The sequence below is a fragment of the Antedon bifida genome, chromosome 5 (genome assembly GCF_963402885.1).
Source record: "Antedon bifida chromosome 5, ecAntBifi1.1, whole genome shotgun sequence".
Classification (NCBI taxonomy): domain Eukaryota; kingdom Metazoa; phylum Echinodermata; class Crinoidea; order Comatulida; family Antedonidae; genus Antedon; species Antedon bifida.
In genome coordinates, this window is record NC_136230.1 from 2,954,292 (window position 1) to 2,971,977 (window position 17,686).

General features: G+C 36.0%; 3 protein-coding genes across 3 annotated transcripts; all 3 read left to right on the forward strand.

Annotated features, from left to right (window-relative positions):
• The first annotated feature begins 221 nt into the window (after positions 1 to 221).
• On the forward strand, positions 222 to 3,514 carry LOC144842900 (uncharacterized). The gene is made up of 4 exons (XM_078699496.1): positions 222 to 316; positions 800 to 867; positions 1,084 to 1,470; positions 1,913 to 3,514. Exons 1-4 carry the CDS (start codon positions 301 to 303, stop codon positions 2,078 to 2,080), a joined length of 639 nt encoding a protein of 212 aa, XP_078555622.1. The 5' UTR covers positions 222 to 300; the 3' UTR covers positions 2,081 to 3,514.
• Positions 3,515 to 5,477: 1,963 nt separating this feature from the next.
• Positions 5,478 to 12,710, forward strand: LOC144842595 (uncharacterized). The gene is made up of 3 exons (XM_078699045.1): positions 5,478 to 6,224; positions 11,361 to 11,663; positions 12,167 to 12,710. Exons 1-3 carry the CDS (start codon positions 5,909 to 5,911, stop codon positions 12,577 to 12,579), a joined length of 1,032 nt encoding a protein of 343 aa, XP_078555171.1. The 5' UTR covers positions 5,478 to 5,908; the 3' UTR covers positions 12,580 to 12,710.
• Positions 12,711 to 14,986: 2,276 nt separating this feature from the next.
• On the forward strand, positions 14,987 to 17,082 carry LOC144843156 (low density lipoprotein receptor adapter protein 1-A-like). Its single transcript, XM_078699878.1, has 2 exons — positions 14,987 to 15,027; positions 16,088 to 17,082. Exon 2 carries the CDS (start codon positions 16,141 to 16,143, stop codon positions 16,648 to 16,650), a length of 510 nt encoding a protein of 169 aa, XP_078556004.1. The 5' UTR covers positions 14,987 to 15,027; positions 16,088 to 16,140; the 3' UTR covers positions 16,651 to 17,082.
• Positions 17,083 to 17,686: the final 604 nt, after the last annotated feature.

Below are 17,686 nucleotides of genomic sequence, written 5' to 3' on the forward strand. Positions count from 1 at the left end.
GGCGCCCGCCCGCATTAAGGTGGAAAGGTTTTAAGAATGGCAGTCTTTTTAAGCATTGAGAGTTTTTTCCCCTGGAATAACAATTTCAGAAATTCAGTGTGTTTGAATATATAGAGTTCGGGATAAAAGTAGGAATGAAGTACAAAAATGTACATTCTAGTGGCATTCCATAAGTCACAAAATGTAAACTACCAAATTGGGTCCCCTGTCTATCCTCGCAAATTTAAAGAAATTCGCATTTCGCTCTCACGCAAAGAAGTTTAGATTGTTTATTGTCTTGTAAAAAAGGCGGAATTAAACATGGAAAAAGATCCCAGTAAGTAACCAAATGTTATTTTGTTATTCCGTTGTTACATGTTGTTATTGCTTTTGAAACAAAAACAGCTATTTAGCGTATAAAAATACTTTAAAAGAGGGATAAAAAGTAGGCTAGGCCTAGTAGGATGGGTAGGCTAAGTAAAGGTGACAAGACAAGGAGGCACAGACTGAGGCTTGTTGTGTTTAGGCAATACTAATACTACTAGGCCTAGGCCTCGACGTCACACCGAGTCTTTGATCACCATCCGTGTCACGTGCCCAGTATATTGGTATACACACGTTGTATGTTGGCTACTGTCGTGTAGGCCTACTATTCTATTCTAACCTTTAGTAGTTTTTTAGATCCAGGACAATTTAATTTAATTTCAATTATGATATATGGAGAAGAAGCAAATTGTAATCAAAATTTGTATTTAACTATCATTAAAAATATATATATATTAAATAATAACATTTGAAATTGTTTTTTGTTGTTGCACAGATGCCCCACAAATGAATGCCCCGCCACTAATGAATGCCCCGCCACCATCATATAACCAGGCAGCTCAGGTACGACAGACCTTCTCTACTCTATCTTTTGACAAAAAATCATGAAAACATGCAATAAAATAATTACATATAATAATATTTTTCTAATTAATACACATTATCATTTCAGTTTGTTGAAAATGATACAATTACTACAGTACATAAAACAAATAGTGTTAATATAATAATATCTTTTATAATAAATGGTAACATTATTTAATTTATATATTTGTTCAGCTTCCTTATCCATCACCACCACAGCAAGGAGCACCTGGATACGGACCACCTGAATATGGACCACCACAGCCAGGATCTGAAGTAAAATCTCCATATGGACAGCAGCCAGGTGCACCTGGATATGCACCACCACCTGGAGGATATGTACCACCACCTGGAGGATATGTTTATCCTGGGCAGCCAGGGTATGCCCCAGTACCACAATATACTGGGCAAGCACAGTATACTGTACATCAAGTTGGGTATGCCGGGCAACCAGGTGTTCAACAGCAAACTGTCACAGTTATTACTAGACAGCGGCCACAGAGCTATCTTGGATTTGCCATATTTGTGTGTCTCTGCTGCTGTTTGCCGTTTGGAGTTATTGGAATAGTGTACAGCACACAGGTATTGGAAAAGTATTCCTATAGTTTTAGCTGTAACACAATGCCAATAATAAGTGTTTCAATTCATAATTCCCGGATCCAGGAGGAAACAAGGGAAGCGCTAAAATAATTATTGTCTATCAAAAAAAAATAGTTACATAATTTCATTTTAGCTGTCAAAAAGGAAGAGCATGATCCCCAAGAACCCCCCAAGCACGCTCCCCAAGCACGTTCCCCCTGGATCCGCACCAGTTTTCTATGTTGACAGTATTTTATAAATCTGTATTTGCAATGGCGTAACACAGGCAGAAAAGCGCTTCTAAGGGGCCCTTCAATGCTGGGGCTGATCATGCTCTGGGGCCCTTTGAGCCCTGGGTTTAGCCAGTGAGCGCTCATAGCTGTTACGCCACTGGGTACTTGTCAAATATAATAAATTTGAACTTGGAATTCAATTTATTTTTCAGAGTTCAAGCAGGTATGACATGGGAGACTATGATGGTGCTGTTAGCGCATCCACTTCGGCCAAGAGCTGGTCAATGGCCGGACTTGTCTGTGGGGTCATCTTCATGACAATCTGGATCATTCTCCAGGTGACCGTTTTCGCGGGTTCATCATACGATAATTACAAATAAGTTCCAAATCTATCAAATCAAGGGATGTTTTTTTTTTCTATTTTGTAAAGTATTTTACAGGCCTTTTCTTTTGAAAATTATCACAAAAGAAACACGGGGTTGTACTGTACTGTATATCTATGTGCTGTATCTAGATGTGCTGTATCTAGATGTGTTGTATCTAGATGATGTGTAGAAGTTATGCCAAATACAATTGTGCTGTAAATCGCACTCCTCATGGCGTCATAGGAATGAGTGACCGCTCTCCCAAGCCTAGAAAGACAAGGCCTGATTTTAAAAAGGACATATCAATGAGCTACCCAGCCTAATAATAATTTGAGTCAGACCACACCAAGAGTCATACCAAACCATTTTTAAAATGTCTTCCCCTCCCCTTGTCAAAGATCCTACTTAAGTTTTACATTGGACTAGAAGGTACTTAACACCACTACCATCCATATATTACTAATTACAAGCATGAAATGCATGATATGCCACAAGGTATTTAGTATATTAGTGCATGCAAAAGGAGTTCTTATTTAAGTTGCTAGCTGTTAAATATAATAAATATATCGTAGTAAAAAGTACAAATTTATAATACTTTGTTTGTATTACAATAATAATAATACATTTTTATTCATTTTATGCATATTTTAACTTTTTTTTGTAGGTCATGTAATTCTTAATTTTAAATTTGTTATCAAAACATATACATAACACTTAACAGGGCCTTGCCATCAGTTGGGTTGGTAAGGTTTCAACCTGACTTTTTAACTGAATAATTTGACAACTGCGGGGCCTGGACTGGGGGTTGTTCTCCCTTTTTGCGACCACCTAGTTAAGCTAATGCATATTCAATAAGGTAATGGAATATATATTCAAAAAAATGTATTTACCTTCCAGCTCAAGCATACTATGACACGCCATATGTGTCAAAATGTTTTTCTTTTTTTAAGACTGCAAATTACCAAATAGAACTTTACTCCATGATTTAAAGCAATGTATACCTATATATTTTTCTATCTGTTAACAGTACCTCTTTTTCACAATAATAACCTTTGTCTAAAGTATTACTACAGTAATTTAGTATTAAGTAATTTTAATCTTCCATCTTTTCTGTACAAGAAGTCCGCCATTAGCAATTAGTATTAAGATGAATATCATTAATAATAAACCTAATCTACAGTAGTACTATTTATTAATTCAGGGCATGGTTTTATAAGGAAACAATAAATCAATGTAGATTATACAGTAATGTATTGTATTTCAAATTAATTATTTTTATGATGCTAATTGTATTCTTTTATTTTCTTGATTTAAAAAGTATTACTTATTAGTTGTATTATTAGTATTAATTGTTATAGATGTACTATCTAAAAGGTTTACCAGGGCGATGCTTTATACAGACTTTGGTACTTAATAAATGGAACTTCAAAAACCAGAACAGACAAGAAACTTTGGTTAATTTACAGATTTTTTACTAATTTATTTTTATATTATTGCCAAAACAATATTGGTTGTTGGATGTGAGAGACATTTAAATTGGTGTGAATTATCACAAGATAGGACTGTGCACAAACACAATTATGTAAAGTTCAGAATAAATACACATGGAGGAGAGAAGTGGATAAGGAGGTGAAGGATGATGGCTATAACTGGACAGAAGTTGAAGGAATTGCCCAGAACCGTGTGAGATGGAGACGTGTAGTTGATGGCCTATTGTAATATAATGTGTGGAGGTTTTACTGTATTAAAGACTCTACTCGCTTGGTTGATTGAATATCATAGTTGTTTATTCAATAATACGTTATAATACATAATACAACATAATTATACAGAAACAGGAACAAAGTATAAGTGATGCTGTAAGTGAGGTGTGGCTGTAGATGTGCTTCTGAGGAAGTGTCAGTAAGGTGTGTCTTCGCGAAGAAATTACATCATCTGTGAGTTTAATGATTGGTCCTAAGTCTGTCCAGGTACGTTTGGATGGGAGTGATTGATCTTATCTGGGAGGGGGTGTTACAATGATGAATGTCGAATCTCTGCTTAAAACTGTCAATATCTAATAGTTTTACGATGTAAACGGTTAGAGGTCAAATCAACTGTTTTCTTTTGGGGTTTAACTATGGACCAATGGACATTAAAACATCTGGACAATTTCTTCACTGGACCTTTCTGGGACAAATTAGTGAACTCAATTGAATTGTGATACTAAGGTTGATTTTTCAATTATAAATGTATATCATTACCACTACTATGCACTGCTTGTCAGAAGTCAGAATAAATAGCGCCACCAACATTCTACTTAAAAACTGTTTTGGTTGGTAGGAGTAACGGGATTGTGTAGTTTTCCACCACACCACCCACTCACATACCTATCCCATTGTTAAAATAATCCACACAATAAAATGATACATGATAGGCAAGGGACCGGTTCTTTGTACGTCAGAGCATAGCGTTACTTCTAGCTCCATGGTCAGAGCGACTCGTTAAGCGTATAGCCTCTACAGATTTTGAAAAGACATGTTTAAAACTGTATTTATTTTGTAAGAAATCTTATCTCGTGTTACGATTCTTATAACTGACAAAACATCAGTATCCGATAGTATCAATATTGTAAATGCCAATATGAATTGAAAAAAAGACAAACATGTTCATTATCCCGCATTGTATGCCGACAAAGAAACCCGTCAATAGCCTCCGACCTGAAAATCAATTACAACAACAGATAATAATAATGGAAAGCTTTTTCGATTCATTTTTTGTCAAACAACCATGATTTTTTTTAGATGGTTACTATTTAACACAATATCGGGAGTGTATTTTCCAGCGAAATTAAAAGTATGAATTCGTTGACGAATGTAGGCCTATAAAGTTTGATATTGCTTTCACGTGAACATTACACGTAATTAGGCAATTCGGTAAAGTCATTGGTTTGCGAATGCTTACGTACGTGTACGCGTGTGTTAAATTAAGCGCTTTCGTTAATTGCGACGATTTTCGCGCGTTTCAATCCGGTACCGTAATACGCGTGGTCTTCTACAACGAATTAATTGGTCATGGTGTGTTTAGAAGGATGGAGAGAGACATAAGAAAATGAGGAAAGTTTGGTAGTGCAAAAAAAATATAATATGGAAACAGCAAGATTCTACGTTACCGACATTAGTACCGTAGTTAGAACAGTCTAGTCTTGAGATTTCTTTTTTATAAATACAAAGGAAAGCGCATTCTGTGCAACAATGTTTAGCTCCATATATGTAAACGTACTCAAATATTAATTATTTAATAAGTATCATTTTTTTAGTTTTGAACGCTGTGCACGCTAAAACGCTATTCACTCGTATATTATTTCGATTATTAATTTCCACGTCATGTCGCTATATCGATTTAGTGTCCGAATGCTCGATACATATCATTTCCGTAATAAAGGCTCAACAACTGAAGCAACAATTATAATAATTGCAGCAACAAGCGGCCATCAGCTTAAACCTAGGTTTCGACTGGAATTCTATGAATTCGTGTTAATAAAAACAGGCAATGAATCTTTTGTTATGGGCATTGAACACGATAGTTTAGGACGTTCAGTTTGTTCAAGAGGCTGAAAGGTCTATTGAAGAGGGCTTAGCGCATTGTCATTGCGCCCAATGAGGTAACGAGACGAATGCGTGTACAGAAGCAACTAGGCATATAGAATTCTACTGAATAGGACTAACCAAGCGACACGATTCTCCCATACTGACAACGAATAACGGTCATGGTGGATCTATGTTTCTTGTTGACTAACTCGCAGAATATTCGTTAAATATCTGTTATTTTCTGAGCTGATTTGAACATTGCTCCCACCGAACCATGAGCAGGCGATACCCTGTGTATTACAGCGATCGTGCGCGATATCGCTCTCCTTCTAGGCGGGAGAAAAAACTGAAAGAGCAGTACATGGCTCAGTATGGTAACGGTAATGGCCATAGCTATCCTCCGCCTTCTGGAGATTTCGTTTTCTCTGCTAGATTTCTTGGATCTAAGGAAATGGGAGCGGTGGAACCAGCACCAGAGACAGTTGGATTGGTAGTTCGTGACATGGTAGAAGGCTACAGATATTCACAATACAAACCAAGGAGATATCATATCGTAATTAAATCTAGGAAGATTGTTGTTGAAGAATCTGGTAAGAATATTTGCGCCTTAAGCTTGCCATACTTAAGTAATAATTATTAATTGAACCGTATATTACTCCATAACATACCTCTTGATGGACCTATGGAAAACTCCATGGGATTATAAAATTGTACAGTTCTAACAAAATACCTTTACCTATGCTGCACCCATCATGCATTGTATATAACAAAGAACTGTCATGTACTGGCTTAACAAAAGCTTGAGCTCAGTAAAGAGGTAACTTAAACTAGAACTAATTAAAAATTGTAATTAACAAATGATGACTTGAATTCACAAGTTGTGAATTGAACAATGAATATAAGGTCCATGGTGTAATTTAACTCTTCCCTGATGGTATCAACTTGGTGACATTTATCGAAACAACTTATAGACAATACTTCGGCAACCGTCCCTATATTCAACTCTTACGCCTCAGTGGCCGTATTCACACTTGTGCTAAGCGAAACACTTTTAAATAAAAATCAAAAATATCCTATCTAAATGAATACAATTCAGTGAAATACTTCAATATTTATTGAGTTAAGTGGAATACTTAATATTTAAGGGAAATATCTCACTTAAGTGTTATTGGTGAACACGGCCACAGAGTCCGTAAACAAATTGGGTACGTCCACATATAAGCAACAGTATTACGTTAAAATATTTAGTAATAATTATAGTAATCCACCATACAATGTTTACTTTAAAAATGTGTTCACACGTAGCATATGTAACACTTGACTATTGATTTGCATCACTTGTGTACACGGCCACCGTTTCATTAACAATTAAAAAAGACAACAATGAACAATAAATTAGCCTTGACAAACACTCAATTATTTGCTTTTAGTTCTATTGAATCTATAGCAGCAATCTGTGTTATATTATTGCATACCACAACTGGATAATTTATATGGGTGTGTGACATTAGCAAATATACCGAATCGTCCTCAGCCATGTAAGCCCAATGTCAGATGCACGATCGATCATTATTACTACTATTCACTTGTTATTGCATAGTTAGTCATAATTGTTATAGTTATTATGTAATGTAATTACTTTGTACACAATGAACTTCCTTTTTCATTTCTCTTTCATTGGCTTGTCGAATTGTCTGTATGTTGGTGACTAACAATTGTCCTCTTAAATCTCTGTCCACACTATCAAACTTTATGTGATAAATACATGTGATGTTCCCATATATATATAGACATGATGATATCACTACCATATTTGGGCATATCACCACCATATTTGGGCATATCACCACCATATTTGGGCATATCACCACCATATTTGGGCACATCACAGTTTGTTGTCAAACTAGTTTGTAGACAGAGCTTAACATTGTAGTCCTTCTAGGCTCGTGGTGCATGCTCGACAGCTTAAAATGGCACGAAAGTTTCAGTGGTCAAACTCGTGTAAACTCATCAAACCTCTTTATGATATCACACTTTGCTTTCTTTCTGAAAGTTGTTTATTTTTCATTATTTAAGAGGAATTAAACGACAGAGCAACATTAACGTTAAGCCTCTTCTTTTCCAATTTCTTGAAAATACACCAACGCGGCAGAAAATATAGGCCACATTTATTTATTAATCATTTATTTCTACCGAGGGGCCCTCACGACATCCCAAAGGTAAACCCTCTTTATCGAGGGACCATTTTATTTATTTTATTATTTTTTATTTTATGTCTTTAGGCAATGTGGCCAAGGATTACCAATAGTGAATTAATCACTGTCCTATCAGATAGGTGGTAATCCCCTGATACAGGGGCTATTTTGTGAACCAGTTCACCGGGGTAACCCCCTACTCTTTTCGAATAATGAACTGGGTTCTTTAAAGTGCGCACAGGTTATAACTGTGTACACTGGACCTATGGTTTATAGTCCTTATCCGAGAAGACTTGTTCTACCGCCAGAACCATGGAGCGAGTCGGCCTCGAACCCTTGCCGATGTTATTGGCTCTTTAGGTACGGTAAACGGCGCCCCTGCTTTAACCGCTCGGCCATTTTACTATCTCAGTGTATTGCAAAATAGGTGAGAAAATATAGTGTGGAACGTTGAGTTTAACTTAGCTTGCGTGACGTCATCAAACACATTGTAAAGAGTTGGTTTCAGGTTTTCGCTAAAGTGTCGAAGAAGTAAATATAGAGATCGTACCATTATCAAGTCTATTGAGTTTTATGTACTCGTTTACTCCCCCGCCTTTGCTACTTCAGCAACAAGTCCTTTCACAATATTTTGTCGGTTAAAACGTGTGTGATTTTTTTTTAAAGCTATTAAAGTCAGCAATACGGATTTTATTGAATTAATTGTATAACAATGGTTTTGATAAACAGGCGGTACACAAGGGTGTGGGTCTCTATGCCTTACTCATCACATGATATTGTTTAATTCATTCATGGAATACTCCCTTCATTCTACACGTAATAGTCACGCCATGTCTCTAAATATATGTGTAATGCACTCTTCATTGTGGCCAGCAGATACTGATTAACTACCGGTATACTGAATACAGTACTAAGCTATGCTCAGACGGAAACCTACAAGTACAATTACGTAAAAACACCTTATCCAATAGGTAACGTACAGGCTTAAGCTCTGTCTACACTATCACAAAGTGTGATGTGCCCAAATATGGTAGTGATATACCCAAATATGGTAGACGTAATAATGACATCATCATGGCCCGTTTTTTTGTCACATAAAGTTTGATAGTGTAAAAAGAGCTTTAGTTATTTATTGCCCGGGTAAGCTGATTTTATATGTTAACACCAGTTCTGTGGGTGAACCAACTTACCCGATTAAATAGACCTCGTCTACACCAGTAACTCGGAGTTTTTGGCAAACTTCTGCAAAACTTGTTTTCTAAAGTTTGCCGATGTTTTTCTAAACCAACAAACTTTGGAAACTGTTGTTGCCGTACTGGGAATTTGATTGTGTTTGTAAACTAAAGTTTGCTAGTGTACACTAGCCTAAGCCCATAAGTTATGTGGGGCATATCTGCTTCCTAGTAGTTACAATGATCACTAGGCCTACATTGTACTTAACCGCCAAACTGGCACATGAGCTCAATTCATGCCGATTAAGTATTTCTGTACAAGGTACAAGGTCTCACGCGTTATCACCTTTCGCAAGTATAAACGTGAATCAAGAAAATTAAGCTTTTAATCATATCCTGAATTTAAAAGCAATCTTGTTATTAAACAAGTCTACCGACGGTTACTCTCGGCATTTGGTAGAATAAACCTTCTGGGATAAAGTTTAACCTCACACCAAATCACATCTTGCTATTGATCACATAATATCGTAATGTCTACACTAATGTCTTCTATTATTGCTGGATGAAAGCCTAAACCTAGTCTACACTTTGTAAAACATTTTAATTTCTAAAAAATGATTTCCAACTTCAAACAGTTTCACTTTGACAAATGCTATAATACTATATGTATACCTTTCTATATATGTAGTAACTTTTCTCTATAAGATCCCTGCAATATTGTAACAATTAACTTATATATTGTGAATTTGAATTGAATTGAAGGATACAAATAACTGTATGTACCTGGCACCTAGTCCAAAATTCTAATTATAAAACAATCAATAAAACCTCAAAAGAAGATATACTTGCACTGATGAAGGGCTAGTGTTGCACGAAAGCTCTGCTAACTTTTCTGGCTGGTTACTTTATTGCTTTGATTTAGCTTTTCGCTTTTTTTTTTGTATCTTCATTGAGATCCAGCCACTGATACCCACAGCATTGTCATTTTTTTCAGTAATTTGCCTTTGGATTTATATATATATATATATATATTTATAATCGTAATATTTTCGTAAAAGACTGGAAATGTTAAGTAAGCAAACCACATTAGAATTAACGCAACAGGATATTTCCATTATTCACAATTTCGTTGAATTAATCTTTCTAGCGCCATTCGAAAATTGCAATCACCTTGAAAGATTTTGTTTTCGTGAATAGTTTCATTTTCACCCGTTCCCTTGTTTAAAACATATGATCATTTTCTCTATTGTATTTACAGTAAAGCTTGTTAATATAACACAATACACTATTCTAGTATGTTGTTTATATTTCGACAATTAGGCCTAATGTTTGAAAGCTCTTTACAAACCTCATTACGAACTGCCATGCACGTTTTTAGCTTGGAATGTTGGGTATGGGATGTAGGAAAATGACAAGGTCACGCACACGTAATGATTATGATTATTTGAGCTTGAATTCAGACAGGAGATACAATTTAATAACACTTCTTTCAAAAAACCCAGTGGGCGCTGGATGTATTTACTGTGTATTTTGCATGAATAACTTTGGCCAACAAGGCGTGCCAAGTTGAAAAATTGAGTAAGAGGACGGTGCGGCAATGGAGTTACTTTGGACAATATCTTGTACTTTGGTGTGATTGGCTTAGGCCGGTGATGCTTGTAATTCCGATGATCAAAACTGCTAAGAATAATATAGGAGGCTTAGGCCTATATGCCTCTTTTACTTTGGTTGGGTTTAATTCAAGCACCTCTTGAATATCGGTTTATGGCAATATGATAGCTAGTGTTTTGATTATTTCCATTTCGGTAAAATAGGCGTTGAAATATGACGCATCTAAAAAATATGGAAATCACTTACGGGTATAATTATAAAGAATGAGCAATGGATGTACGGTAATAAAGCGGTAGTTTTGGACCAATGAGTTGCGTAAAAAGGTTATTTGGACAAACATGTGGGCCGTTCCACATAAAAAATACCGGAGGTTGGACAAAGAAGTGAACCGTACCACATCGCGTAAAAAGTAGTTTAGGACCAAAAAATGGGCGGCTGTCCCACATCCCGTAGAAAGTAGTTTAGGACCAACACGTTGTTGCACATGCGCAACGGAGCGTTCCCACGTACTTATGTTCAATTATCTGGACTTAACCATGGAGTAACAATTATAATAATTGTCATGGAGTAATAATTATTACTTATGACATAACCTTCTTGCATTATAACATTGTGCATAAAGGAAATATCATAGGCCTACATTTTTATAGTTAATAACATTATTCTAATATTTACACCACCGTCTTTTCCCCGTGCAAATTTATTTAAAAGGTTTCCAATGAATAATATCATATTTATTTCGTCACAGGTACCGACTATTCAGAATCCATTCCAATTTACGCAATACAATACTGTGCGTCTGATTTCAACTACCCACGGGCGTTTACATTCGTTGCCAGGGCAAGACAGGGCTACCTCTGCCATATATTTTACACTAAAGGTGCAGACGTTGCTGAGGCAATAACCGTGTCATTCGCTCGAGCTTTTAAACGTGCGTATGATGACGTAGAAGAGAGGCGGTCAGTATACCAACCGAGAAGACACAGAGACAGCTCATCCGACGATGACCGCTTCACTAGAAATCGAAGTAGAAAATCAAAGAAACCAAGAGGTGAGTAAGACACGTCCATGCGCGCGCGTTGATACGTAGTAGTTGCGTATCAAATACGGTATTCCCAAACACGCGATTACGTATACTATTAATGGTTATATCACTTGGGTGGTAATATGCGATTAAATAATCATTATTCTTCACTAGAAATCGAAGTAGAAAATCAAAGAAATCAAGATGTGAGTAAGACGCGTCCATGCGCGCGCTGATACGTAGTAGTTGCGTATCCAATTACGGATGATTCCTAAACACGCGATTAAGCTTGGTTCCGAGTACTACACTAGTAAGGCAATGTAAGTGATTTGACCAATCACAATTGCGATGGATTATTCGAACAATCGCTTGTGATTGGTCACCTTGCTTGCGTCTACGTCCTTGCGTTGCGTCTCTAGTGGGAACCCAGCTTTACGTACTATATTGCTGGTTATATCACATGGGTGGTAATATGCGATTAATTAATCATTACTTCTACATGATTAAACGTACTATTGTTTTTTTTACAGAATACCATGAACGTTATGACTATGACACGCAAGCGCCGCAAAACATCTACTCTCAACGGGAACCACGTCCAATGCTAAACGGTGGCCCTCCACGATCAACTCGCTATTTCATGTACGACGACTACCCAGAAGACGACCGTGCCAGTACAATGGACCCAATATTCAGTCGTCGTCAAGGTCCTACGGGAGAACGACTCCAGAGATACGATTTCGTTGAGGATGAGCCCATGCCGCGCATGATGAATGGGTTTTCAGACGACATGGGTCATCCGCCAAGACGAAGCATGAGATCATCGGCACGAAGGCCTAATTATCCCGTGGACGATATGGAGATTCCACCAGTGAGAAGATCCATGCACGGGGGTCGTCAGTCACAGAGATACAGCGATCCGTTCAGAGAGTATAGTTATTAAACCTAGACGTTCATGTATCGAGAGTTTGAAGAGTCGAGAATAAATAACATCGGCACTAATGACACAATCAACATTTTACTAATAATACATACGTGTAGCGGTATAGAAATTTGAATAACCGATGACCTAATTATAATATGTAGGCCTATATAAATAGCACTGTAGAAAAATAATACAATTATAAATACATTCGGCCAATCCTTACAATAAAGATATTTATATTTTTGTATTTATATAATTATATTACACTACTCGAGAACACTTAGCACAGTATTATTGAATTCAACATCTGACTATAATTTCATTAAGTAAGCGTTGCCGCCAAAGTCAATTGATGACTAGTTGAAGACATAACACATTCAACGTCTTAAAACGTAACGACACAAAAACGTTACGTCACACATAATTAGTTTTCCATATTGGGCCTATATGTAGGAACAGTAAAGTTTCAAACTATATATAAAATAAAATAGTTTTGACATCGATGATGATGATTTGTAGCATTCTTTCCCATTAAAAATACAATCTATATAAACAAATGCTAAGCCTACATTAATTAATAATACAATTTACAGCTGAGAAAATCATAGGACTCCGAAAGTTACGTTCTATTTACAGTTTCTAGGCCCTAGCATGCATGTGCCCGATGAGCGTTCAGTCAGCAAATTAGACAGCGCCAACTCGTTTGGTATCTCGTTTAAGTTTGGAATGGTCTCGTTGGTGGGCAAGTGGATAGTCAGTAGGCCTAGCTAGCCTGGGCTATAATTAAATTGATAATAGCTAGGCCTGGGCTATAATTATTTTGATACTTAAAAATTACTCACCACACTCAAATTATGCGATGTCTTTCAGTCCTGCCAGATATCTCGTTATTGTAGTATTTTATTATCTTTTTTACGTCTATAGATTATCATTCAGCCTAGGCCTGTTTGGTCTACCTTTCATCCGGGGCTGTTCATTGTCTGCTCTCTTCTGATTGGCTAGAACTTTTTCATTATAATTTATCAATAATATAAAGAACCGCTTCAAAAAGCAATACGATAGGCCTACATTTACCAATAAGTGTATTATAAGAATTATAAAAAAACTATTGTTATGTAGCTTTCATTTAATTGTACGTTACGTTGTATTCTTTACCAGAAGCTATTTCGTAACGGTACTGGTAGGCATATGGGAGATGTGTCGACGTACTGTTGCGTTGTACATCATAAAGCGTCCACAAAATAATAGGCCTACAATGTCGTTTTAATACGGTTTGGAATAATTGTTAATACTAAATCGAATAATGGAATTAGAATAATCTAAGCAATCATAAAAAAATATTGCATCTCCAATGATTAAAAACACATTCTTCTTATTATTTGTATGTAGGACCTATGCAGTAACATTTGTTTTTATTTAGAACATATTCTAATTTAGTGTATATTTTTGTGCTACATCTTTGTATTATTGGTATATTATTAATATTATATTCAATTGTATTACCCGTATTTTTTAATAAACCGTCTGGTAAAAGGGAGAAATTGATTATGTATCTACTTTCTGAGTGAGCGGCTATAGCCTGTATACTACTCGCGCGCGCTTTCAGCACACAATTTAAACCTCTTTCTGAACAGCCCCAAGGATTGGGCGGTTCTCTCGATGCATGGAGATTTTCAGCACAAAAATTCTTAGCCTCATGTCATTATCAATATCTGGTTAACTTTGAGACCTCCACAAGCATCTCGCTTCGTCTTTCTGCCATCAAAGCCATAAATTCGGGTTGATATTAAAAAATGAAGTGTGGAAGGTGTTCATTTTTTAACAGAACATAATATACTTCCATTGCATAGATTCATTCCTCCATGTTGTATGTTTGCTAGTCTAGGTTATTGACCGAAATTAGTAAAAAGATAACATAATGCGTGGTTCCCATTAGAGACGCTACGCAACGACGTAACGCAACGTAAGGGATTTGTCCAATCACAAGCGATGGATTATTCGAACTGTCGCTTTATCATTGGTCAACTCGCTTGCGTTGCGTCTGCGTCCTTGCGTTGCGTCCTAGTGCGAACGAAGCTTAAGGGACAATAACTACAGACTTGGGGCATGGAGAAATAAGTCTCATGTTGGCATGTAGATGATAATAAATTTAATATGACTGTGAACACAACATGAATCTCTCAACACTTTTTAGCTATAGTAACATCTGCAGTTTATTGTTAGGCCTACAATGCAACATGGACGACAACTATTAATTACCATCAACATCAACAGTTGTATTTTCATAGCCCGATAGATTATAATAACCTATTATTACGCGCATTGTTTGAAATCAATCAAGCGTTACAACAACAATGACAATTACCGTATTGATTAGTCGACGATTTCGTCTGGTGGTATGAAATATGAACAGAACAATGCAACATTTCACACTGCAACTGCTGCTACAATAAATGACAAATAAAGGTAAGTTGACGATGTTTTAGTAATTAGTGATTTTAGCTTTTAATAATAAATATTTAATATGCATATTGTATTCACAGCATACACATTTATTAGTTATTCAATATAATATAAGAGTCTGTAACGTTTTGTATGTTCATATGCATCATCTTGTGTGCTTTTTGTGGTTTGAAGCTGCATATAATTATTATTCAATGATAATCTATATTTTATGTTCATCGCATACAAGCCTTTGTTTGTTGTTTTTCAGTAATTTGCCTAAGACGAAATTGCATAATTTTCTCCGGAAAAATGGTCGATTACCATACGTTATTTACAGTATTTAGGCCTATATAAAACAATAAAACATCAAAATCTGTAATTTCATGTATGTTCACATTTGTGTGCTAAGTTTTGGTAATTTACCTAAGACGAAAATGCATCAATTTATCCAAGAAAATGATTCATTGCCATTCGCTATTACTTCACAATCAAATTAGGCCTACTTGTTCTTAGACGATGCTGCCATTGTATGACATCTATGGCACATATATGGTATTGAAACGTACAATTTTCATTCTATCATGTTTTGAGTCCAATAATTCAAAATCCTTCCTCTTTCCTAAACATGCATTATAAATTGACATGGTTTCAATGAAGACAGCAATTTTACGTAAATTATCTAATAATAGGCATACAATATTCTTGTTGCTTGTGTTTGCAAACATATGCTGCTCCACAACTCAAAAATGTATTGTAGATGGAGAAGTATCCTATATATTTAAGCTTAGAGTTTGCGAATGTTCTTTTTCTTTTTCTGTTTCTACGTTTGTTGATATGGATGCAATTTTCGAAATAAAAGAAATTGAATTGGAGAGCCTTATGGCGTTTATTTATTAGATGCATCCACTTTTGCAATTGCCTGTTAGTAAAGATGAAAATATGGCGTTCATAGCAGCCATAATGATATTCTGTAGAAATTTTATGTTTACAGATCGAAATTTTACAAAACTATTTTTAACTATCCTATCAGTTATTTTTTATGTTGTTTCATGTATTTTAATACTTTTATTTTATTTTACAGGATAATGTGATTGCAAAAGCCGATAATATTGCATATTTTCACAATCTTAAACTATGAATATGTTCAGCCGAAGTAAAAGTGTGACCGTGACTCGAGGAGATCCGATCTTTAACGTTCGTTATCTCGGAAAACAACTACCTCCTAAAGATACTTACTCAGAAAACTCTGAAAGTCCGATAGAAATTCTCTGGGACTCTTCAAAAGATCATCTAAAGTCTTTACCAAAATGCGACATGGTTTTAAACTGCCAAGGAATTGAAATGCGCCTCGGAGAATCAAAGAACAATGTCAGAGAAATTAAAAGGTTCAAAATGGAAGATATTGCAAGATGTCGAGCCAGCAGAGAACCGCCAAAACTCTTTATCTGGATTTCGTACAATCCTGACGAGGACAACATGGAGTATCATGCAGTCTATTGTAGTTCGAATGACATGGCCAGTGAGATGGCTATCATCATGAATAACTACTTTCATATGGCTTGGCAGAACACTCGCGTGCGTACATCCAGGCACGAACGTTATGAAATATTTCGTAAATCAGTTAAAGAATCCCCTCTGCAGTAGTAGGCCTAGTTTTAATCTACTTCAATCTTTAACATTTCTAAAATACAGTACTTTGTTCGCGCAGGTGGTCCATTAAATTTGGAACTAGCTCAGTGGGTTCCATCAAGCTTGCCCACTAAAAACGTATTACAAGCGAGTTGACATCCCTTGTCATTGGTCAAATCACTTGCGTTGCGCTTACGTCATTGGCGTGGCGTCTCTAGTGGGAACCAAGCTTATTATATAAAGTTATTTTTTTGGAATAAAATGAATTTCTGTTTAGGTTAAGGTTGAATTCAATTTAAAGACAGTAAGCCTATGGGTTGATGGAGGTTCAGACGGAAATACCTGTCTCGGGTTGATCTATAGGATATACAGGGTTTAATCTAATATTTCTCCGCCGAGCCATTTGATTATTTTATGTCTTTTAGGAAATGTGGCCAGGATTACCAATAGTAAATTACTCACTGTCCTATGAGATAGGTGGTAATCCCCTTGATACAGGAGCTATTTTGTGAACCAGTTCACCGGAGTTACTCCCTGATTCAATTCCCTTTGAAGGTTTGTTATGGCTAAAGGATAAATTGTTTATAAAAAATGAAAACATACTTAAAATTATATTAATAAGTACGTTTCTCCGAGAAAGAGTATTAAACATTATTACACTGGTTGAGTTATATATATGGGTGTCTATGTTTTATGTCACTTATGTTTTAAGTAACCAAGTTTTCTGCTGTTATTTTATTTATTTATTTATGCTCTACCTTGGTATCTATCCTAAAGGTCTGGTACTTTCAACCTAAATATATATATAAATATATATATATCAGTTGTAGTGTGATATATAATATATATCAGTCGTGACACGGGTAGTGTGATATTTAATAATAATTTGGTAATGGTTCGATACACACTTTGCACAAACTGGAAGCCTTAGTTTTGGAATGTACATAAATTCAACTTTCCTTTACGCACACTATCAATACCAATAGCCCGTGGCATATCGACAACAAAACTTGAATAGGAACCCATCTACCGGAACGTACCTTTCATTCGG